At 33.3% G+C, this 24,544-nt stretch overlaps 1 protein-coding gene across 1 annotated transcript; it reads right to left on the reverse strand.

Moving 5' to 3' along the window:
• Positions 1-120: 120 nt before the first annotated feature.
• On the reverse strand, positions 121-23,687 carry LOC100642844 (mycosubtilin synthase subunit C). Its single transcript, XM_012310031.3, has 13 exons — positions 22,610-23,687; positions 16,927-17,062; positions 15,964-16,239; positions 14,566-14,721; positions 13,905-14,131; positions 11,648-11,710; positions 8,851-9,061; positions 8,441-8,608; positions 4,025-4,221; positions 3,596-3,791; positions 2,301-2,661; positions 1,421-1,871; positions 121-850 (listed from the first exon to the last, which is right to left on the reverse strand). Exons 2-13 carry the CDS (start codon positions 17,060-17,062, stop codon positions 710-712), a joined length of 2,583 nt encoding a protein of 860 aa, XP_012165421.2. The 5' UTR covers positions 22,610-23,687; the 3' UTR covers positions 121-709.
• Positions 23,688-24,544: the final 857 nt, after the last annotated feature.

Here is a 24,544-nt window from a genome sequence, read left to right on the forward strand (position 1 = left end):
GAAAGTTCTTTATTAGTAACGAAATTTGATTTACAGTGAATAGTGAATGTTTGTGGTGTTTATAATGTTACTTTCATATCTAAATCGACTTTGGGGATTTAGGAGAAGAACATCAAAAGGTATACGAACTTTTTTTATTCAATCATTTAGTAATTTACTTATTTCATACGTATCATAATTTACATAACCTATATATCTCGGCGTCTAATATAACATAAAAATACATAACATAAAATTTGAATAATTATTTCAAATATTCGAATCTGTGTCATATTATGATTTTTATGTAGAAAATTCAGTGAGCAGTCGGAAAATATATGTATCTAATCCTAATAATCTATTAGGTATATACGTATATATGTATATACTCTACTCTATGTACAAAAATATTAATAATGTTTTGCGGTATATATATATCTTAATTATGTATCAATCCTATTCTATTACTATAATTTATATAAGAATTAATAATAATAATCATATACTAAACACAAAACAATCACAGGAATGAAACTATTTTAGACAGAATTACTTTCTAAAGAATAGCAAATATACGGTAGCTTATACAAGTGGAGTATATTAATACCTAATGTAATATCTGAGGGTATATCGATATAAATACAGACATGCTTATTAACTTCATTGGTACAAGCGTCATACTCTCGTGCAATTCGAAACGCTAATATTTCCGGTTGGTTTCCAGGGTACATTAAGCGATCATTTTCAACGAGCAAATTGCCAGTTGACTGTCCGGCGCTTTTTCAAAGGGCTTCGTACCGTCTGGGGCAATGTACCTGTTTACTTGGTAAGTCAGCATTGTTTCATATCCAAATACGTCTATACCGAGTTGCTGTAATAAACAAAATAATGATAAGACTAATATTCTTAAAATATTAATAAAATCCAGTATAAAATTAGTGATTAAATCTATTGAAAGAAGTTAACTGGAAAGAAAAATACAAATAAGTTTAAATGTTTGATTGATCCGAGTAAAATTTCCGAAACGTTGCTTTAAATATATGAAATAATATTTTAGAATCAAACCTAAAATTAGTATTTTTATTTGGAAAAAGTTAATACAAAAAAAAAAAAAAAAGGAGGAGGGAGAGATGATTCTGTTATTCCGTTAACCGTTGCTTCTGGCGGGAATTTGAAAAAAGTTCAAAAGTTAGATGGTCTAGAAGGAAAGTTTCTCAGGTTGCTTTAAAAATAATAAGAGAGGAGATTAAGACGTTCGGAGATGCTCGATATAACACTAGCAATAATGTGTTCTTCGTGTAATTCAATTTTCATGCTCTATTCGTATAGAAATTGTGTGATAGAAGTATGTCTCTTTTGTTACAATTTCGTTAAAGACTTTAAACTATAAGATAGTATCCTTTTTAATAAATTAATTGTATATTTAACATATTATTAATACCTGTGTTAGTGGACTGGTGTTGGTGGTGAAAATCCCAGCATATTCTTTTCTCTTAGCCAATTGTAAACAATATTCTTCCATCTCTTTCATCAAAATTACATTTTCAGCTGGATTTAGGTCACCGCTCGTTGCCATCATAAAATTATGAATAATCTGACCCGTTCCTTTTGGCAATTTCCTTTCTCTAATGGGTGCTTCAAGATATTCCAAGAAGTCGAAAACGATCGTTAATTTGGAATCGAGAATTAACTCAGGCTCGTCCCAGAGATCGAAGTTTAATGCTACGCCGATCGTTCTGCCATTTTGTGACGATTTTACTGCGAAACTTAAATTCTTTTCTACCAATGGTTTCCAAAGCAACTCCATCATTATACGGTAATCTTCCTTTGCTATACCTTCCATTAACCATTGTTCTAAGTCTGCTTTGTTGTAGAAACTTTCTGTAATAATTCTGTGGGACAAAAAAATTATCATTCTCTATGATAAAATTTATATATTTTAGATGACAGAACTATTTCTATACTTATTCATGGCTATCTCTTTCATTCTATAAGTATCACAAATGATTTTCATCTCTGTAATTTTATTTAAATCTTGATATTTCATCCCATAAGAAGCATATTTTATTTTATTTAGACTCTTACTTTATTAATTTGTCTTAAATCTTAAGTCTCCATTATGAATATGACAAACGACTTTATTTATATCTCAGATTCCCATCGCATAAACATGACTCTTCTCTGTACTAAATCTAAATCTTAGATTGTCTCCACATAAATAAATAATTTGCATCTCTATAATTTCACTTTTAATGATTCATCTCTCGCTTCAAATTCCTCACAAAAAAATTTCAAATGTAAATTCAATGAATTCTACGTACTCTGTCACATCCTCTTTATGAGAATCGTTCAACATCTCAAAGACATGTTCTTCCTCGTTAAGACCATTATCAATCGGTTCGCCATCCGTGCTGGTTTTCATTCGGTTGAGCACCTCACCCAAATTCTTCGCCGTGATAAACTCTGTGATTCCTATCTCGTAACCTTGATCTTGTAGCTTTGTTACCGTGTAAATCGAGTTCAAGGAGTTTCCGCCAATCTCGTAGAAATTTGCATCGATCCTAACGTCTGCGCGACTTCCTCCACCGATTACAGACGCCACCGTTGGAAACAGAACTTTTGCCTTTGCTAAGTCTGCTTCAGGTACGTCGATGTAGTCGCAGTTCATGTATTGCTCATTCTCTATATATAATATTCATATAATAATATATATTATTAATAACTCTGAATTCCTATCTTTGTTGTTATAATATACAGGGTGGTTGGTAACTGGTGGTACAAGCGGAAAGGAGGTGATTCTACGCGAAAAAAGAAGTCAAAAATATAGAATAAAAATTTTTCGTTTGAGGCTTTGTTTTCGAGAAAATCGACTTTGAATTTTCGCTCGGTACGCGTGCACTTTATTGTAGCCTTTCATACTTTAAAACAATCAAATACGTTAGAAAGTGTTCGTAGAAATTTAATTAGAAGAGCAAAAGTATGTGTTCGGCAGAATGGGCAACATTTTCAGCAATTTTTGTAATAATAAACTTTATGATTACTTCATATTATTTCATTATGTATTTCTAATTTTCCGTTACAGCAAAAACAAACTTAAACTGCGATAATATCCATCGAGACAACGATCTACAGTAAGATCCGTTATAACGAGACGCGATAAAGTGCACGCGTACCGAGCGAAAATTCAAAGTCGATTTTCTCGAAAACAAAGCCTTAAACGAAAAATTTTTATTCTATATTTTCGACTTCTTTTTTCGCGTATAATCACCCCCTTTCCGCTTGTACCACCAGTTACCAACCACCCTGTATATTTGACTATTAATTGTTATCAACGGTTCATATGTGACCAAAATAATTCCTATCAGAATACTTGAAATCCTTATTACATTAATGTTATATTATTTAAATGTCGCAACATTTAACAATGCTTCTTGTAATGAGAAATATTTCACTTGAAGCGTATTTCCAAGTTCATTCTTACTTGAACCTCGAATAGCAGGTAATTTACAATTGATTATAATAATTTGATCATCGCAATGTGTACCGAAATTCAGATTATTTTATGTGATAAATGTTTTGATAATATGAACAGATAAATTGAAAGTTATACAGGTACCGTTATTGAGATGAGAAGATTCGTATTGCTTGAGCAGTGTTTGACGATCAGTCTTCCCGTTTGTTAAAAGAGGAATATTATCCAGGATGATGACTCGTGGTAACATGTATACCGGTAGATTGGCTTGTAGAAACGTTTCAATTTTTACAGTGCAAGTGGACGAATCGTTTGTAACAGTTACGAAAGCAAGTAGTGCCTGAAAATTTTTTAATATTTTTTATGTACATGTAATTTCATATAATATTATTCTATGCATTATTTTATACCTTTGACTTTTTATTATGTTCGATACAACTATCTTGTAATTGTATGTACTATGTTTTATGTTATATGTATAATCGTTATTCGATGCATTATTTGTAGGATATCTATAATATAATATATAACAATATTATATCAGAGATATTAAGACAATTTTATTAATGGTACCTGAGACAATTCACCGGGTTTGTAACAGAGGACAACCACTTCGTCGACACCAGGTGCCTTTGATACTACTTTCTCCACTTCCGTGAGGTCTACACGGTGTCCTCTAACTTTAATTTGCGAGTCTACGCGTCCTTCGTACAGGATCACTCCTTTCGATATTCTTGCATAATCTCCAGTGCAATAAATCCTCGAGTGTTCTTTTCAAATAAAAAATTAGATATTAATTTTTATATTATGCTAACAAAGCTTAAAACGAATTTTCGGTATAACAACATATGTCGCAAATCTTTCCATATAATAAACATCAGTTGCTACAATGTTAGTTGATAGAATTCTACGTTTTTAGAGAAGGATCGTCTTTTCGATTAAATCTTTTCATACAAGTAATTTGATATAATTAAATCTTTTCTCGATAAGAAAAGAATCATCGCTTTGAGAATATAAATACCAGGTGTGTTCTGAACATAATGCACAGCGATGCGTCGAGATTAAAATCGCGGAAATGTTAAAAATCTTGATGTTGTACAATATTTTTTTATCTTTTTTTTCTTTCGGTATTTCTCATCTCATTTCCATACCATCCACGGTAATCCATCCGATACAACTACACGTGGTTATCGATCACGTGTCACGTGTAATGAGACGCGTCGAGGATAAATAAATTTTCACTACAATGCGGTGATTCATGCCTATCGGCGATTCGAATGAAAACAACAGGGGATTTCTACGGTGTTTGCGAGAATTATTTCCCTGGTGAAATAAGGTCGAACGTTATATTCTTAACGAGATTATGGTAGTTGGCTGGCAGAGAAAAAAAGAAGCAAGATAGAAGCTCGTCTGTACACTCCAAGATGCACGCTCGCAATTTGTTTCTCTTGTGTGCATGGAAAAAGTTAGAAATATCGATCAAATTCTCGATGATATTTCTTCTCATCTCTTATTTCGTTTTTCAGACTTCTTCGCTCCCTTTTATTTCTTTAGTTTTTAATCATTGTTCATTCTTTAGACTGAAATTTGATCGAAGAACTACGGAAACGAGAAAACTAAGAAAGATTGAAAAATAAGAAGTAAATAGAATTTTCTATAGTCGATAAATGGCTGAATCTAGATATAAATATAAGATTACGAATTCTCGAAATATAACACGTTTACCCTTTTCTATCGACGTTTTATTCTTCTCTGATTTTTCTAATTTATATGTTGATATATCGATAAATTTTCATTTTCATATCTTTATCCTATTTGGGAAGATGCTAACGAAACGACTCCTTCCGCTCTTAGAGGATTCGAAAACAATTCCAGATCGTCAATTCGGTTTTTGGAAGCAACATTCTACGATAGAGCAAATTCATCGTTTAACTCGTAAAATCAGCCAAGATTTAGAAAAGAAAAAATATTGCTCTGCGTTATTCCTGGTCATTCAGCAGGCGTTCGACACCCACTACTCCATCTTAATATCATATCTAACCAATAGGTTGCTCATGATTTAAATACTTAGACGCTATAACGCAACATTTCCAATAGAAGCTGGCATACCCCAAGGCAGTGTCCTCGGACTTCTGCTGTTCACCATCTACACTGCCAATTTACCAATCTTAACAGAAATAATCACAGCGACATTTGCTGATGATACAGCTTTATTAGCATCCCACCCAGACCCGATAATTGCTTCCTCAACTCTCCAGTAAGGTCTCGACTCTATGGAAAAGTGGTTCCACAAATGGCGCTTCAAAATAAATGAAAATAAATCCAGTCATATAATCTTCACACTGCGAAAACAATCCTGCCCACAGGTGAGCATAAATAATATTCCAATTCCGAACAAAGATTCAGTTAGATATCTGGACATGATTCTGGACAGAAGAATGACATGGAAACGACGCATCGTAGATAAATCCAAGCAACTTAAATTAAAATTTAAAAAATTCTACTGGCTCTTTGGCAGATTTTCTAACTTAAGCGTGCAGAATAAAATAATGCTATATAAAGTCACATTAAAACATGTTTGAAGCTATGGGATCCAACTATGGGGAACAGCGAGTAATTTCAACATAGAAATTCTTCAACGATTCCAATCAAAAACTCTAAGATCCTTAATAGATGCACCTTGGTATGCCACCAATATCGCTACCTTCAGATATCTACAGTTAAAGAAGAAATATCCAAATTCAGTAAAACCACCAAAACCCACTAGTTACTCAATTACTTGACACGACGGATCAGATCCGCAGGCTAAAAGGATATTACCCTCTAGATTTAAATATCAGGTTCAGCTAGAATCAAACATACGATAATTATTTATTATTCACGTTATAGTACTACGTCAGAATAATTTACTTATAATCTTCAATGAGAATTGATTGTAAACTACTTCCAAATAAAAAAAAATATCTTTATCATTGAATGGCGCGCACATAACACAAACAAGGCAAGTTAAATACCTAGGACTTCACTTAGACACACAACTTATATGGAAGCAACATACTAAATCAATTATTGACAAAATACGGATAAAAAGAAGACAAAAGTACTGGTTAACTAGTCGAAGTTCTAAACTCAGCATAGAAAATAAATGAAAAATATACAAGACGATAATAAAACCAATTTGGACATACGGAATATCACTATGGGGGATAGCAGTAATGAGTCACATAAACAAAATAGAGTCGCTATAATCGAAGATACTGAGAACAATAGTCAACAGCCCATGGTATGTCAGAAACGAGGATATACGCAAAGACTTAAAAATACCATGGTCAAAGAAGAAATCGGCAGATACGCAGAAAAATACAAGGGAAGAACGGCAACGCATCCAAACCAGTTGGCTGCTGAAGCGAACAAAACTCTCATAGAAAGAAGACTAAAAAGAAAACACCCCACTGACCTCACTAAAGAAATAAACTAGTCAAACTCGAAGATGGTATCTCGTTGGGGATAGCCATCCACATGTTATTTAGCAATTAAGTTAGAAAAATTTGCCAAATGTCCAGCTGGGCAAATTGTAAAGTACAAATTAAATAATAATAATAAAAAAAATATCTTTATCCTCATAGGAAAAAAATGTAACCCTTTGCACCCGAGAGGCTATTTTTCCTCATGATGGTGTTCCGTGTGGCAACTTGAGAGGAGAACGAAAGGCAATAGCCCCTGTTTATGCTAGATTTCGACCTCTCTAATTGATGAGAGCGCAGTATTAGTTCGTAAATAGATTCATTCTTTATATTGATTGCTATGAAACGTGAAGTGTTACACTTTAAGATGGAGATGAAATATTTATGCTCAAAATCTTCCGAAACTATGATTCTGGCAACGTCTCTGACGTTAGTTCAGATTCGACGATCGTGGCACAAGTATTCTAATTTCGTAAATTCAGAAGCTGCAAAAAAATGGATTTGGAAATTTGTTTAATTAATTCATATATTCTGTAAAAAAGCGAAAGAACGAAAGACCACTTAACCAGCTGCGATTTATAAAAACTTTAGTAGATCAGTTGAAAGGAGATATTCGACAACCGCGAGATCGAGCTTCTATGTCGACTGCTAACCGTGATGGAATTCGGTTAAATGGGAAGCTCCATGTAATTTTAACAGGAAGAAAAAAAGGATTGGTAAGGCGTGTTCTCACCGAAACAAAGCAGGAGAAAGACACGAAACAACTTATAATTACGATACTTGTCCCGACAAGCCAAGAATGCATCTGGCCAGATCGTTTCACAAATTATCGTAAAAAAATACAGAAAAAATATTAAAAAATAATATGTTCAAAGATGTAAATATATGTCGGAGATGTAGGGACATCGGGCCTTTCTTTAGAAAGTTCCCCAATACTTGGGCTCGAGGTGACATAACTGGTCGCCGAACGTAGCCACGGTCACGGGATGAACGAAATGTCTTACAGAGGAGGTACCGATGTTGAGGATACGCTGTATAAACAGCCTAGCTACGGCGATTGGGAATTTTTGATATTCCCGATCAATATGTATTTGACACGTGTGACTGTATCTGTCTTTTATTTGCAATCCCCTTGGAGAGTTTTCTGTGATTGACTTGGAGGGGGTCTGAAAGTAACCCAGCGTCTGAGTTAACGTGTCTGCGTGCTACAAAATGTATTCCATTGTACAAAGAGTTTACCCGTTGACCGTGGATTCGTTATTGAGCCCAGGAACATTGTCAATAGCTTTTGTTATATTTATTAATTATTTCACGCTCAAAATTTCTAACGAAACCCGACATATATATAGATTATTAAAATATAATGTCTTTTTAAGTTAATTTTTGTATAAAATCATTTTATATTACCTACAAGACGCTCGTCACATACGCGCAAAATCATCTCGAGTTGCTGCTACGCCCGACCGAAAAGGCCGTCGAGTGCATAGGGTTAAAAAGTTTATGAAGTAAACCGTGAAATGTTTACCTAGATCGATGGCATGAGGATTGTCCTGAAACTTGCGGGACTCATTGTCGCGGATGTACCCTGTTGCAAGGTTCTTTCCGGCGACTACCAGTTCTCCGACTTCGCCCTGCGGTACCAGCCGCATCTCTTTGTTCACGATATAAATAACGCAATTGTCCAATGGCTTGCCTGTAATCAAAAATCCATTCCACTCTATTCGTTTGCTTTCGAAATTTGAACTTATCGATTGAAAACTTGCGAAATTTGCAAATCATTTCAATACCGTGAACAGTTATTCGAATTTATTGTTCATACGGCTAGGTAATTAGTTGTTTGGAAATTTCTTTGAACTTATTTCTATAATTATTACTATTCGTCTCATATTTGATTACCATACTTTGTTTTTAAAAAAGTAGCAATTTTCCAATTACCAATTGGCACTTTCTGCATATTCTGTAGTTGCTTCCGATTGGTTAACAGATGATAGGTAACGTCTCCCATGATCTCCGTGCTTCCATAGAAATTTGCCAAGATTTTACTATCGTCGCCGAAAGTTGCAAAGAATTGGTCCGCCAGCGAAACTGGCAACGTTTCTCCAGAGCATACCCAAAGTCTTAGAGAACGTAGCACACTGTCCTTGTTCTGAAACCAGTCAATGGTGTTAATGCAATACTTGCTAACTAATATGACCAATCTCCGTCATTTAAAGCGTAATGAAGGCAATCTTAAAGCGTATTAATTGTTTAATCAGGCATCGATCCAAGGGCAATGTTAATACGTGGTTTGTGTCTCAATCATCGAGTCTTAATTGTTATTTGATCATAAATTAGTTCTATATTTATTCTCGATTGGTATTATTAAGTCTTAATAGATTGAGTTACGATCGAACAATTGAAAAGCTTCCTCGTCGGTGATTTCGATGACCTTGAGCTATACTCGGATTGTTAACACAATTGGGTTACTTAATCGTGGAATATTCAACTTTAATGTATCAATACAGGCGATTAATGATTTACATCTTGTAAAAAAACATAGAATCTAATTTATTATGAAATACGACGATTATTACGAAGGGCGATTAATTTATATACACGTGTATAACGAATAATGTATTTTAAAACAGGCTGACTTAGGGAAGTGATTAGCTTCAGAAATTTTCCTACCACGTGATGTTCACATAAGAAAAATCATTTGGATCGACACTTGGTTATAAATACACCGAGTCAATTACTCGAACTCGATCAGCAAATATTAGGTCGTCCGAAAAGTTTCTTTCGTTTCATAAGGTGATAATAGATGAACAACAATTTCTGTTTCATATCATTTTATTGAATTAGGTATGATCCATTTCGTTCTTTTTCTATTATTACGTTCATGTGTAATTCGATAAACTAATATAAAACAAAAAACATTGTGCGTGTATTATTTCCTTATAAAACGAAAGAAACATTCGGACAACCTAATACTTAGATACATAGAAAAACATAGAAATACGCGAAATTGTAAAATATTTTATACATTTTACAGATCGAATAGACACACGAGCGTTGTCTGGAAATTAATGCTCGTTTTGAAATAACAACGATACAAATGCATCTTGAAATGTCTTCGTCTGTAATTTTACTATATATACTAAACTATTTTCTAATACAATTACCAGCCCTATTTCAATATTTATCGTAACGTCGCGCGAGTTTTTGTATAACTTTGTCATACGTTTCCACCGTCGCTTCGCATAACCATCGTCTTACGCAATCCTTTAAATCATCGTTTCTCGCGAAGCATTATCGAACAAACAGCTCTAAGTTTTGCAAAAAAAGAAACTGCAATGAATATCATTTGCAATGAAATCGCAGACACGTTCTCGAGCTCGTCTGTAAATAGAGACGGTCAGTCTGAATGTTTACTATCAGCTACAGTTTCTCTGTCCCTATTGAATTCCCACACTTCTTACCGATAACTCATCCATAACTCTGTTATCGTTAATTGCTGTAATTCGGCGGTGAGTGCCTTTTGCAAGAATTTTTACAGCTTCCGAGAAGCGCAAAAGCGTCATCAGCGGGATCTTTAAGAATAGAACTACCGATAGTTAACACGAAGCTAAAACCAGTGAAAATGACTGGTCTTTAAAAAATACGTAATAATAGAATATTTTTATATTCATTGATTTATTACTTTTTTATATTCCATGTTATGTAGTACATTTCTGATATTATTAATTCATCCGGGACTAAGGGATTAAACGAGGATTAACACATTTATAAAATTGAATTATCATCATGTTGAATGGTACGCAGTAAAAATTGTAAAAACGTGTGGGAAGTTGTACAAAACGAGGAAACTGGTTAGTTGGGGTTCGATAAACAGATTGCAGGACTCTTTTACATTTTGACAAGCACCGGTCATTTTGACTGGCATTGGTACAAGTAGCCTTGATACAAAATTATTTCGAGTCTGAATACATAAAAAAGAAAATAAAATTCATTATACCATTCTTTTGGTTATTCTTGCGGAAGTCATTACATCATTGCGGAAAAAAACTATAACACGAAGTAGAAATTTGAAAATAAAATTGTAAAACCAATCAATTTGACTGGCGTGCTAGTTCTAGTGTTAACTCCCGTCGTCAGTTTGAACGTACGATACAGCGGCAATATTATTAAAATAGGCAAACAGAAAACTTTGCACGACTTATGTCAATACATGAATGAAGCTACGTGACCTTCTATAAGTACATTCCATCGTTTAACACGGCTTCTACATTTAAACTGTTAGTACTTTCCGCACTAACCTCGTACAATCTGAACGATTAAGTTAATCTGCGTCGGTTAATCAATTTTCATGCTTTTATCCCCGTCGTTAGATTATCCTCTTTTTTTTCTTTTTCTCGTAATAATGAATATGAGAAACGATGGTGAAACACACGGATTTCGACGTAACGTTTGCCGTTCGTGAATAGCGGATCTAATGCATAAAGATTGCGTCTATTGAAAGGGACGTGTTGGTATCTGGAACGTCAATCTGTTGAAGGTGCTTAGAAATAGCCTGATACAGAAGCACTTAACAATGTTTACGTCATTTATATCTGTAATCGAAACAAGTGGGAAGGATATTTATCATACAAGATCTACGATATATAATGTACGTTCTGTGATCTACGATCTATGATCTATGATCTACGATCTGAGAACCTGAGCGCGTGGTTATTATTTCCGATTATTATCTTACCCGTATATTCAAGTACATCAACATAGAGTACAGTAGCGATGGGACCAGCACCAATCGTTGAATCTGAAATAATTATCGTAGATAAAGTTTATAGAATAAAAAAAGTTTATGTTGCAGAATAAAAATCTTTTTAACACTAAACCTACCAGCGGCGGTCAAATTGACCGCCCTCGAACTTCTATACAAATTTAACCATATTTAAACTTTATCATATCGCTTCATAGTTTCTGACTTTTCCTAAAACATGCATACAATATATTTTTCGGTATTTACTTTTAGTTTGCTCTTTTATTTCTTGAGAAAAATTTGTACTCTGCTTTGGCTACCGTGAGCGGTCATTTTGATCGTCCTACAAAATATTTTCGTTATTCTTAAAATAAATACAATCAGTACAAATAAAAGGCTATCCTAAGGTCAAATGACAAACAAAATCGATAATAACAAATAATAATAGCTTAACCCGTAATTTTGTCATAAAAATATAATTTATCCCTGGATCAAGATAGACACTAGCTGTCAAGACATATCAACTCAGGCCCATAACAATTCTAAGGAACCGCCATAAAATTTAGCATTTTTTACAGCCCATTGTTACAAACATTTTAAAAGTCGGGAAGTTTCTTAGGGTTATTGCTCATTGCGATAAAACACGGGAAAAGCTTCCCCAACTCCACCCTCGAGTAACCGTTGGTGGAGAACGGCCAATACTCATCAATATTTTTGTATAAATATCGCCGTCACAGGCCATATTCTTATTTGCTATTGTCTATTTGCTATCATCTAAACTTGTTATCTCTAAAACTCAGACAGAAAGCATCTCAGAGCGTTTTGCGTAAAGTTGTTATGAAAGGGAAAGTAAAGCATATCAAATTTGACAATAATTTTGTATTCCGTACGTGGTATTATTCTGTGATAAATATTTACCCTAGAAATGTCAAGACTTTAAAAAAATAGTTATAAAAAAGAAATTACGGATATAGAAGAAGACTGTTCAGTGTGCGATGAACAAGAAACTTCAGCAACTGAAAACGACATGGAAACACATGAAAAGTTATTTAAAACCGAATCAGAGTTGAATATTATAAATAAGTCCAAGGCAAAAAGGAAAGAAATTATCGTTGACAAGAAAGGGTGAGACTGACGTAGAGAACCAATGTATCGAAACTAGACCCGATGGGACAGTTTGGAGAGAAATAGATGCAAGTCCCAAACTTGGCAGAACATCAGTCTATAATATTTTTAGGGATATGCTAAACGGCATATTATGAAAGGACAAGTAAAGACGGCATTTATCTCATCATTGATCACCGTACAAAGGATTATATAATAAAATGTACGGAAGAAAAAGAATTTAGAGTATTGGGGACTAAGAGGGAGCTAGATGCAACAAAACTAGATGCATTTATTGCTCTGCTATATGCTATATGCTATATAAAAAATTTAGATGCCTCATATTTGTGGAATAAAATTTGGAGACCTGCATTTTTTTCAAAAACAATGAGCAGAAATGACTTTGCTGAAATTATGAGGTTTATACGATTTGATAAGAAGAGTGAAAGAAGCCAACGTTTACGAACCAATAAATTTGCAATGGTATCTACAGTATGGGGCCAATTTACAGAGAATTGACAAAATTGTTATAAACCTGGTGCATACATTACTTTTATATAAAGAATCGCAGGAAAAAGACCATGCAATAAAACTATCAACAAGTTCAGATTCATTACTATAAAAAAGTTGTAAAGGTTACAAAATTAGGAAAATTTGTTTAAGATGCGGGAAATATTTATGCGGCAAATGTACATTTGATAATAAGATAATTTGTAAAAAATGCAGCAAAGTTGAATAAGATATATCTCTATATAAATAAAAGTGTAATTCTATTTAAGTCTATAATTGAAATTAAACAGAAGTAAATTTGGACGAAATTTTATAAAAGTTCATTTATATACATTTAATTATAAATTAACCATTATTTAAGTTAAATCATACAAATTATTACTTCTTTAATCACCGATCATTTTGACTGCACACGGTAGGAATAGGTATACACGAAGTGTCGGTAGGTTTAGTGTTAATGGTAAATGAAAATAATTTTTCGAGATTAAAAAATGAGATTTCCTTTCTTTTTTTTTTTTCCTTTTCTCAAAGATTTTTCTTTTCCGTGAATTTCTTTGTCTTCTTTATTTCTGTTCTTTTTTTTTGTTAATAACAAATTTCCAACTATTTTGTTTTAGACATAACCGTAGATGCTCACCTTGTACTTTTCTAATATTGAGACGAATCTCTCTGGATCCCTGGTAATATGTTTGGGGACAATTACTATGGTTCTTCCTTGCAACAGGGGTCCCCAAATTTCTGACACGCTATCCACGAAAGTCAAAGATGTCTTAAAAATACAATGTTGCTCGTCGGTGGCATAAGGCAGCTCGCGCCATTGCCATTGCAGTCGGTTTAACACAACCGCGTGTGGCAAAAGCACTCCTTCAATCATGAAATCAAGAAAAGTAGAAAGCCGTAAAAACGAGATTTAAGAACAAGATGGGAAAAGTGAAAAAGAAACAAGAAAAAAAAAGAATAATTCCAATGTTACGTAATTACTATAATGTACTATAATTCTTCACATCAACGTACAAAGCTGGCTGATGTATCTTATGTATAGTTCATTATATTTATTGCGTTATTAGGCTGTGGATATTTATACAAATTATACAAGTGTTATATCTAAACTATTATGCAAATATTACATAAACCACTATATTTTGGATATTTTATATATTCTTTCGTATTACGTGCATACTGTGTAATCTTCCATTTTCAAGTTTCCTATAAATAAACGCATAGAAATCCGCGCTCTAATTATTATATACGTAAGATCTGAAATTTGTCACTATTATATATAAATAAATGAATAGTACCCTTAGGCGTGCCCGTGCTACCAGAAGTATACAAAACGATAGCAGTGCTTTCAGGGTCCTCGTTATACTCCAAATCCTCTTTCTCCTCAGCTTCAGATTGTTTCAACAACTGTTCATACGTTATCGTATTTGTTCCCTCATAAATCGATGCATCAGCTTGAAAAAATATATTTATATATAAGATATATAACTTTATAACATAATAAAACTTTATATATATATATAAAGATTTTTGTAAGATATAAGAAAAGATTCTTAAAAAGGACAGTGACAATTTCCCGGTCGTGCCGGTACCGATAAAGTTCCTAATTAGAATTTCGATGCGGCCCTCAGCTAAACAGCTGAACTATTTACGTGGTGAAACGGGCGAATAAATACGATAAATGTCAATGAAACCGTGGCCGCGTTAAGCTTCCGGAAGTTGTGACTTGTAGTCAGAGAAAATCGAACGTTCGTAGGAGCGGTTCTTTGTCGACCTTAAAAGTCCAGCACGCCAATCTGCATAGATAGCAAGGTCCTTCCGTTTACTGCTCGAAGGAAAAATCGTTTTACAGCGTTATACTCTCTAGCAGATCTAGTTCGACACACATCTTTTTCTCTCACGTTTTACTTTGCTTCGTTTCCTTTCTTTTTGCTTCTCTTTTTTACTCGGATATTTGTACAATTACCGCGAAACGTAGTGTAATTAGGAAAGACAAAGAAACAGGATCTTTTCTCTTCTTTTTTCTTCGTAACCCTGGCGAGAACACAATGTGTTTCGAAACATACAGCGTAGATTTCTCTTTGGGAGAAATTTTTGTTAAACCAAGTCATCGACCGGCACGTTCCACGTCTGCTGGAGAATAGTTCGATGCAAATGACACGAAGTTCTTAAAGCAAATTAACGCGTTATTTGTGTCACGCAGAAATCAAAAAGCAATTGTTTGATTTTGAAAAAATCGATTAGCTTACGCCCGTCTAATAAACCGTGGAAATTAGTAATCGAGTCGTTAAATAATCATCTGGGTATTTTGCTATTTGCAACTACTATGAGAGTGGAACTATGAGAGTAATAAAAAAAAAAAAAAAAAATAAAGAAACGTGATTTCTTTTTTTGCTAACATTAGCAAACAGAGTGTCTTTGAATGAATGATACAAAATATAAACACAAATATAGCCATAAACACAGCTATAAATACAAATTTATTACTCACACTTTGTTTCGGCTATGCACATAATTATTAATGGTACCAGAAAAATATGCTTATAGCAAAGGATAAAACTAGGTGAAATTTTAGTTCATTAAACAGAGTGGCAATACATATCGTGGAACATCGAAAATACTGAAACCGGTTTAGTAGATCAACAGCCTGTTTATGGAGAGGAGGAAGACAAGTGAGCAAGTGTTATCGTATTTACCTTCTTGTTCTATCACCACTGCGAAAGGTTTCGCTTCTTGCAGAACATGTTTCACCCTGGCCATCGGAAACTCTGCGTCCAAGGGCAGATACGCCATACCGGCCTTCAGTATGGCAATTAACACTGTTGGCAGTCGATGCGATGGCTTCATACATACTGCTACGAATGATTTCGATAAATTCTCTGGCTTTTCCAATCTTTGGAATACTCTGGCGAATTTGTTAGTCAGCTCGTTCAATTCATCGTAAAGCATAGTGTACTCGTGTCCATCGTCATCTGCGTTGCAAAATAAAAGTATAATACGTGTAATGGTGTAATGGTATTTCGCGTTTGCCTGAATTTAAAACCGCTCGATTTTAGATTCGAATCTCAGGATGTAATCTTAGGCAGATAGATGCGTGGAAAATTTGTTATATTCCATGTTTGATCAAAATCCAAAGCATTCGATTATTGTTGTTTGAACGATTCTAAGACGTTTGGATAGACGCGAGGAGGATAAATAGGAAAATATTTATTCGCGCGTAAATCCAACTAATTGTATTATACAAATATAAAAATTATTATAAAGTAAGTTTAATTGAATTTGATATAAGAATTTTCTCTATTTATATGCTCGTTATTATAGGGTTTTCTCTCTCTATGGTAAATTAAATTTACCCCTATGGGGTAAATTAAATTATGTACGTTTAACGACGAGTTATTTTATATATGCGATTAATTTTCATTTTCGAGAATACTTATAATTATCAATGAGAATTGATTGTAAAATTCTACCAAATAAAAAAATTCTTTTTCGAGACGTTATTTAACTTTGTGGAATTTTCAAATTGCGAAACGATCGTGTTAGTATGTTAGGAATTTTTCCACTTGTTTCTTTCACCCAGTCACCTGTTTGTATTTTCCTTTTTTATTTCTTTTTTACTTCCTCTTTTATTTCCCGTTAAGAATATCAATGACAAGTACCTTCGTAGCGGATTGCCAACTGGCTGGAATAATTTGCCGCCGCTTGACTGAATAATTTATGAAGTAAATCCTTCTCCTTGCCGGCGTTGCTGATCTGTCGGCCTTTTAATACCGACTGTTGCAAAATAGTGCCCATCTGTGGGTGTAAATTTTATGACTTTCAATCGGCTCTCGATATCTAATGAATCTTTTCTAGTTGTTACTTTAAACAACTTTACTTTTTACTAATAAAATTCTTTTCTACAAAAATTCCAGAAAAAAATCTCATCTAAAGTAAAAGTTCATTATCTTTCTTTACGTATAGCTTTAAACAATTATTTTTCTATAATTTCTATGATTTCTAATGATAGATAAATTTACATTTGGAGGAATCACTTTCACTGTTTCAGAATGAAAATTCTTACAAAATATCTATGTAAATTTCTATTTCCATGAATGCAACTAAAAGAATGAAACTTAAATAGACATTTGTCTTACCTAATAGTTTACTATATTTTCGATATTTTATGTATTTGCGTATTACGTGCATTTGCAAGTATTTTTGCAACTCTCAATTTTCCATAAATACATCAACGTTCACATTCAGAGTTATAATATGGACGTAATGCATGTTTTATCGATTAATGGGAAGAGACGGAGAGTCTGGTGAGTCGTTCAGGATAAAAATGTTCATCGGAGCTATTATCTGTGATTCATCGATAGCTATGAGAATTTGAAATTCCGAACGACAGACGGAACGTGCTAGATTAAGTTCAGTCGTAGAAAACTTGCCGATGTTTCCTCAATTAACCGATATATCGATAACAATTGCGAAAAAATTCCTATTAACAGGAAACAAAAGGTCGGAGAAGCGCCTGGCCGAAGCGATTAAAGTAGTTGCGATTCTCTAGATTCTAAATCAGCAAACCGTTTTATCTATTTCAGTTCTTATTCTAACGAACTTATTTTGCTGCCTTCTAGACGATAGCCCGCTAAGATTATTGTCCCTATTATTATCGCAAAACTGACAATAATAACGGGCGGTCTGTTCTATTCTACGTGAGAAAATAAGTCAGAAATATGCAACATAATTTTCTCATATGACGTTTTGTTCCTGAGAATATCGAGTTTGAATATTTCTCAGGTATATTTATACCTGGTTAAGTATCGACATGAGTAAACAGTCAACAGGAGGTTATTACACAAAAATGAGTCAAGAGTGTATAAATAATATTTTTCCGTTCAAAGCCTCGTTTTTAAGTAAACAAAGTTGGAATATGCTTAGTTAACACTTAGCCAACCCAATAGAGAGATCTCTCCTCTGCAAAGAACATTGCTGTGTGACCGAACGGGGAGATCTCCTTTTTTGACTTTAGCAAAGCGTTTTTTGTTTGTTGTTGTTATTATCAGTTATTGTTTACCTGGAATTGTTCATAATTGATTGTGCCACGTATAAAGTACAGTATATAATAAAATACACCAATTTAGTGGTGTTAAAATTAATTAAAGAGTTACACTATCGGTAAATCGAACGATACCACACTGTAAAAAAATATTAAAATGCATTATGAATTTTTAATTTCACGCTCAAGTTGTGTCATTTATCTTTAGTTATCTTTAATGTTTTTAATTTTACCTATATTTTTTTATACTTTTAATTTAATGTTTTGTATAAACAATATGTGAAATCGTTAGATATACCGCAAAATATAATTAATCACTTAAATAATTTTTAGACTTCTTTGTTTTTTAACTAGTACGCGGTGGAAACATATAGCTAGGTTGGCTAAGTGTTAACACCGATCTGATATATATAGCCATCTTGAAAACTATTTTTTTCGAAAGCAAAGCATCTCGTGAAGAAAATATATCCTACACGTTTTGCTTATTTTCACGTGTAGATTAAGTTTGTAACGAATTACAACAATAGTCCTGTCGATTATTTACTCTCGTTCAGTTCGAAATTAGTTTGAACGTGTTAAATTGTCATGGTCAATCTTTTTGGAAATGAAGCGTCATATGAAAACATTTTGTTCTGTATCATCAGTTACGGACCACCCTGTATAGTGCAAGACGTAAATGTTAACATAAATTAACATTTATTGTGTTAATATAATAATATATTAATCAAAATAAAAATTTATAGAATTTTCTTATTTTTGTTTGTTAAATAGTATAATACAAAACTAGGCACAAAGCTAAACTCTACGATTAAGAAAGAAACACGTGCTATTTCGCTACTGATATTTTAGAAATCATGATTAGCATTTTTTTTTTTTTAGAAAACACTAAGATGTTATCAAACACGGAATCTATTATTATCTTACACGTGAGTTGGTAAGAATGAAGTAATCTGTGCCAGGTTACCCCACTCACCGATTTCGTCACGTTGGTAGAATAAAGAAAATTAATAATTAACTGATCGTATTCAATAGCGACGGTAAATCTGTAGCCTTCGCTGTTACAAAATAATTGAGTTGTACGCGTGAAAGTGCTTTAGTTAATCAATTTGATGCACTGATCGACTCCAAACGAGAAGGTAAAACATTCTACTCCGATAACTAAATAGCGACAATTAACAGTTTTCGGGGGATGTGTCTTTGACACGTTTTAGATTTCTGGTTACAGGTTTTAGATTTTTAGATCTTAAATTACCGATTATAGGTGTATTGGTACCACTCACTATGAATTTCCTTTGAGCTACCGAAGTAGATTTTTTAAGTAATGTAGTATCGTGAGGAAAAAACCTGGTTAGAAACTAAGCAAAACAATGTCGTCCGTTCTTCGGCTGTTAGTTTACATAGGAGAAAAACCTATTGACTAAAGTCACCTAGTCCTTGCGGCACGAAAACAGGACCGGATTAGGAAAAGGACAAAATGACGTTGATCGAGAAGTGAGAACGTTTTATCGAGAGGTCAGAGTTAGTCGAGAAGCCGAAGAGTAGAGTTGTAGAGTTGAGAGAGTCAGCGGAGTTGCCTGAGCTGCTAGCGTTGTTGAGAGATTGAGTTGTTAGAGTTATAGAGTCGCGAGAGTGATTTGAGTAGAATAAGATTTTTGCGTTTAGTTCAAGTTGAACATTTATCGTTCTTTGTCCAATTAATCTCTATTATTTTTATTTATCTTAAATAAATAGTATTAGGAGAATTTTACAAATCTAAATTATCCTAATCCTATCCTTTCCGATACTACAGTAACTTTTTTCTCTTAGTTTTCGTTGATGTAGTTTCGTCCTTTTGTTTCCAATATTTTGAAACATTTCATCTCTTCTCTAACAAGTTTTCCTACTAGTTTTTTTTTTTTTTAAATCGATACTTACATCGTAATTCATAAAAATACTTGATTAATATATTTTTTAATAACTTTAAATAACTTCTTAATAATTTTTTCACACAATACCTTCGTTATTCTCACCAATCTTTGTAAATATTTCTTCCACTTCCAATTCCTTTACGCTCTTGTAAGTTATTATGCTCATCGGGCAAATAAATATTTGAGGAAGATTCCTGTCATTAAAAAATTAGAATCGATCCTATAATATATCAATAAATTCTGCAAGACCAAAGCCACTCAATATGTATGTACGTGTATTGTACCAAAGGTATTTTGTAACCTTCTTATTTGTATCCTTTATACCAGCTGCTTGCTTCCAACTGCCAATTTTCTAAATTACGATTAATTTCTATATCGTGAAGTTGACTTTCACCGATCGTTGCAAATGACGTATGCCATTACCTCTCAGTAGCAATTTTCTACGTCCTGATTTCGTTGTTCTAACATTTGCATCGTTATTTTCTGCGTTCTTATCTTACGCGTTGAAAACTGAATATGACGATTAATATAATGATTTAAAAAAAAAAAAGGAAGTCAGTCGTCAAAGTGCAACTAGTCGAAAACGTGATTGTCATAGTTTTCACGGTGATATTGCAAGTGACGATACGACAGAGAAACGCATGAAACGCTTATATAAGTCTGCTACATTTTGTAATAACTAGAAAGAAACGAAAAGTTGTTCCAGCGATTGAAAGTATCCGACTATATTTCATGATTTATTATGTCTAGGAATCTAGGTTTTTTGTCATCAATTTTTGGTGTCGAAAGTATCGAAAATATGCAAGCATATTGAAGCAAATAGTCAGCAACTATTATTATTTTTAATTCGACTGACATTGTTGGATTTTAAGCGATGCGTAAGATTTTCCATTTTATTATTTCGTTTTAGATTATCCTTTTTAATTTGTACTGTTACATTTTACACGACAAAGATGGTTAGTGTTATATAATCAAGTAAAATACAAATTCAAATGATATAATATAAAATCACGTAATTTTTAACCGTAAATTAATGTCAATGCCTTTAAACATTTTATTAATAATCTACAATGCATAATTGTAGTGTTACGGTATAATTGGAGGTTTACAGCAGATCCTATAAAATAAGTGGTTAAGGTATTGACATTTATTTGACGTTAAGTGGATAATAATCGAATCTGGAAACGTTGATTGAACGATAATCGTTTATGTGATTTTCAATCAAATGATCAGTTGAAATGAAATTGCTAGTGGAAGAAAAACGTTTCATGTAGTGTCTATAAGAGTAAAATGATTTTCGGGAACTTCGGAAAATGTTAAATTTTGTCTATTTTAGTTATCGATAAATATTATTAATATTGAAATATTGCTTCTAATATCGCTATCGTTTATGTGATTTTCAATCAAATGATCAGTTGAAATGAAATTGCTAGTGGAAGAAAAACGTTTCATGTAGTGTCTATAAGAGTAAAATGATTTTCGGGAACTTCGAAAAATGTTAAATTTTGTCTATTTTAGTTATCGATAAATATTATTAATATTGAAATATTGCCCGTAATATCGCTAAGACAACGATGACACAAATTTAATTAAACGCAGACTGATTTTACAACACCTACATTGATTTCAAGTAATATTTTTTCTTTAAAAATTCATTTTGTTGACATATTTTTGTCAGACTTATTAATTTTCTTAATAGATTTTGCTGTAAGATTTTCAAGATTCGTATAATTTTTTCCGATTCTTTATTATCATACTCTAAATACTTAAATACCTAATTACTTAATCGTGAGTAAATGATCAATTTATTTCATGTTATTCTTCAGTCACGAGACTATAACGATGTTTTAACAATACTACATATATATTGTGAGATATCAATGATTCATAAAAAAAGAGAGAATATAAACTAATTTCTCTAAATCTTCTTATAATTTTAAATTATTGTTATTATACGAAACCAAGAATTAAAAACGAATGGAAATATATTGTAAACTCGTTTCTCCAGATCTTGTTACGTTTCTAAATTAGTATTAAACTGGTATTAAATAAATTCTAAATTGGTATTAAACTAAACCAAGGATTAGAAAAGGACTAAAGTAACAGTAGATTCATTTTTCCAGATCTTTTTATGTTTCTCAACTGTTGGTATTAAGCTAAAGCAAGAATTAAAAACGAACCAAAACAATTGCTCTATCCTCCTGTCATTTCCCATGGCTAATCGCCAACTTTCACTAGACTTTGCACATTCATTCTCATTAGAAAATCGACCTGTACAGATACATGTACGTTTATACAAGTGGTTTGCTACGATGTTTTCCATGAAACATCGTTTATACGATGCTACTGACTAATTCACCGTAGAACAAGATGCAGTTTTTCGCGTTCGCTCACCTCAGAACTGCTGTCTCACGTGGTTTGACCTTTCCGCGTCTCGCCTTTGATATCGTTTCCTGTTCTTCGTCAGAGATCCGGCGACCAACTCGACCAAAACTCGGACAGGTGCTCGGTATTATTAAAGAACCAGCAGCAGCACACTTGAAACTTCGATAGAATTTAGGAAGCAGCGGACTTTCACTCTTGTCCGCTTGACTTCTCAACGAGAGTTCACGTTATGGATAGATATGATATCGTAGATACGATGATATTTAACGGATTCTTCGAATTCCCCAAGATTCTCTTCTTTTTTCTTTTTCTTACCGAGTCTTCCACGTATTCACACTTTCTTACTAATTGTAAGCTCTTATCTTCTCTGTTTAGTGGCGACGTTTTCCTTATTTCTTCCTCCCGCTGGAAATTTTCGTAATGTTTGTTCGTCACGATTCTTCTTCTTTTTTTTGATTTGTCACGTATTTTGAAATTGTTGAACGTATAATATCTTCGACTTTTCTGTCTCCTTTTAGTTTCAGATCGTTCTTCTTTTCTTCTAACGAGATTATTCCTTTACGTAGTTTTCACGGTATTACAGCAGTGTTTTCCACGTATGTTATGTTTCACTTTTCTGTATTTCTCTACTTACGATTGTTTCCTCATTTGCGGTTATTCTTCCTTTCTCTTTACAATTTTCCCGCTTTTTTTCTTCCTTGTTACGCACGATCACTTATTTTCTCTTTCTTCTTTCTCTTCGTTTCACGATTGTCTATTACATCTGAATGAAAACGATAGAAAATATATGTTACTTTAATATCTTCTAGGCAATAAAATCGATCGAATGCCAATCGAAAATAATATCCTCTGCCTTAATATGCCCTTGTTAAATGCCGATTTAAATTTTAGTTTAGTTTTATTTAGTTAATTTTTAGTTTATAAACTTGTATTTTAAAACACACGTCGTTTAGTAACGGAGGTGGACGATTGATACACTTGTTGCACTTGAAAATTCGCGAGGGTACACTGATTGAGAGAGTGGTACTAGTTCGGGTGGCGATAACTCAATGACCTTATATGGGGCTCGATCATCACCGGTCCGATTACTCGGTGAGAATGTCTCCTCCCGTTGACGTAGCATGTGCTTTTATATAGAACCGGTTACGAGGACCCTGAATTGTTCGTTGTCCCCCATCCTGCCACCACCATCTACCTCTCTGCATCTTTTGTGTCGGCTGTATACCACCGTTGTCTGCCGAGGAAGTGTTACTTCCTCGGTAATATCCCATCGATAAAGAACTCCGATTCATGTATGATATGTTCCAATAGCTGTACTTATAGCGCTATAGTTGTGACATTATGTTATATACAGTGCAGTGGTATAATACAAGCTTTACAATGTTATAGTGGTTACTATGTACGTTGCAATAATAGTTACAGTATTATATTATGTACAGTATAACAGTATCAATGCAATTATAATAGTATTAGATATATGTAGTGGTTTTGCATAGTCGTAATATATATTTGTATATAGTAGTTTCATATGAATAGTATAACTATTGAAATGGTAATACATGTACAAGTGATAGCATGGTACTCCGAATATCATAGTGGCATAGTAGTATAGTATTATGTTGCTACATGTAGCAGTAACGTAGTTGCTACTAACAGCAGTCATATTATAGTTGTGTTACATATAAAATTTCAGCAGTGTAGTATAACCATAACAATTATACGATATAGTAATATTCTATATAGTAATATGTGTATGAATTTATTGATAGTAGTAATATGTAAGTATAGTTATAGCAGTATATAGTAGTATAATTATAGTAACTTTTTTACATTTCCTGGTGTGTGTATGTGTATGTATGTAATATGATGTCCAAAACTGGAGACTATGAGATATGGTATGCAATAGTAATCGAGTACTACGTAATTAAGTTCTAGAAGAGTAGA

Source organism: Bombus terrestris, chromosome 7, assembly GCF_910591885.1.
Source record: "Bombus terrestris chromosome 7, iyBomTerr1.2, whole genome shotgun sequence".
Lineage (NCBI taxonomy): Eukaryota > Metazoa > Arthropoda > Insecta > Hymenoptera > Apidae > Bombus > Bombus terrestris.

What these genes read in the sequence shown, in the direction of transcription:
- LOC100642844 (XM_012310031.3), bottom strand. Translation starts at nt 17,062, where the DNA reads ATGGGCACTATTTTGCAACAGTCGGTATTAAAAGGCCGACAGATCAGC. An exon ending in AGTGGTGATAGAACAAGAAG is followed by an intron (nt 14,722 to 15,963) that starts GTAAATACGATA and finishes TATTTTTTCAAG; the next exon opens with CTGATGCATCGATTTATGAG. An exon ending in ATCTTCTCATCTCAATAACG is followed by an intron (nt 2,662 to 3,595) that starts GTACCTGTATAA and finishes TATTATATATAG; the next exon opens with AGAATGAGCAATACATGAAC.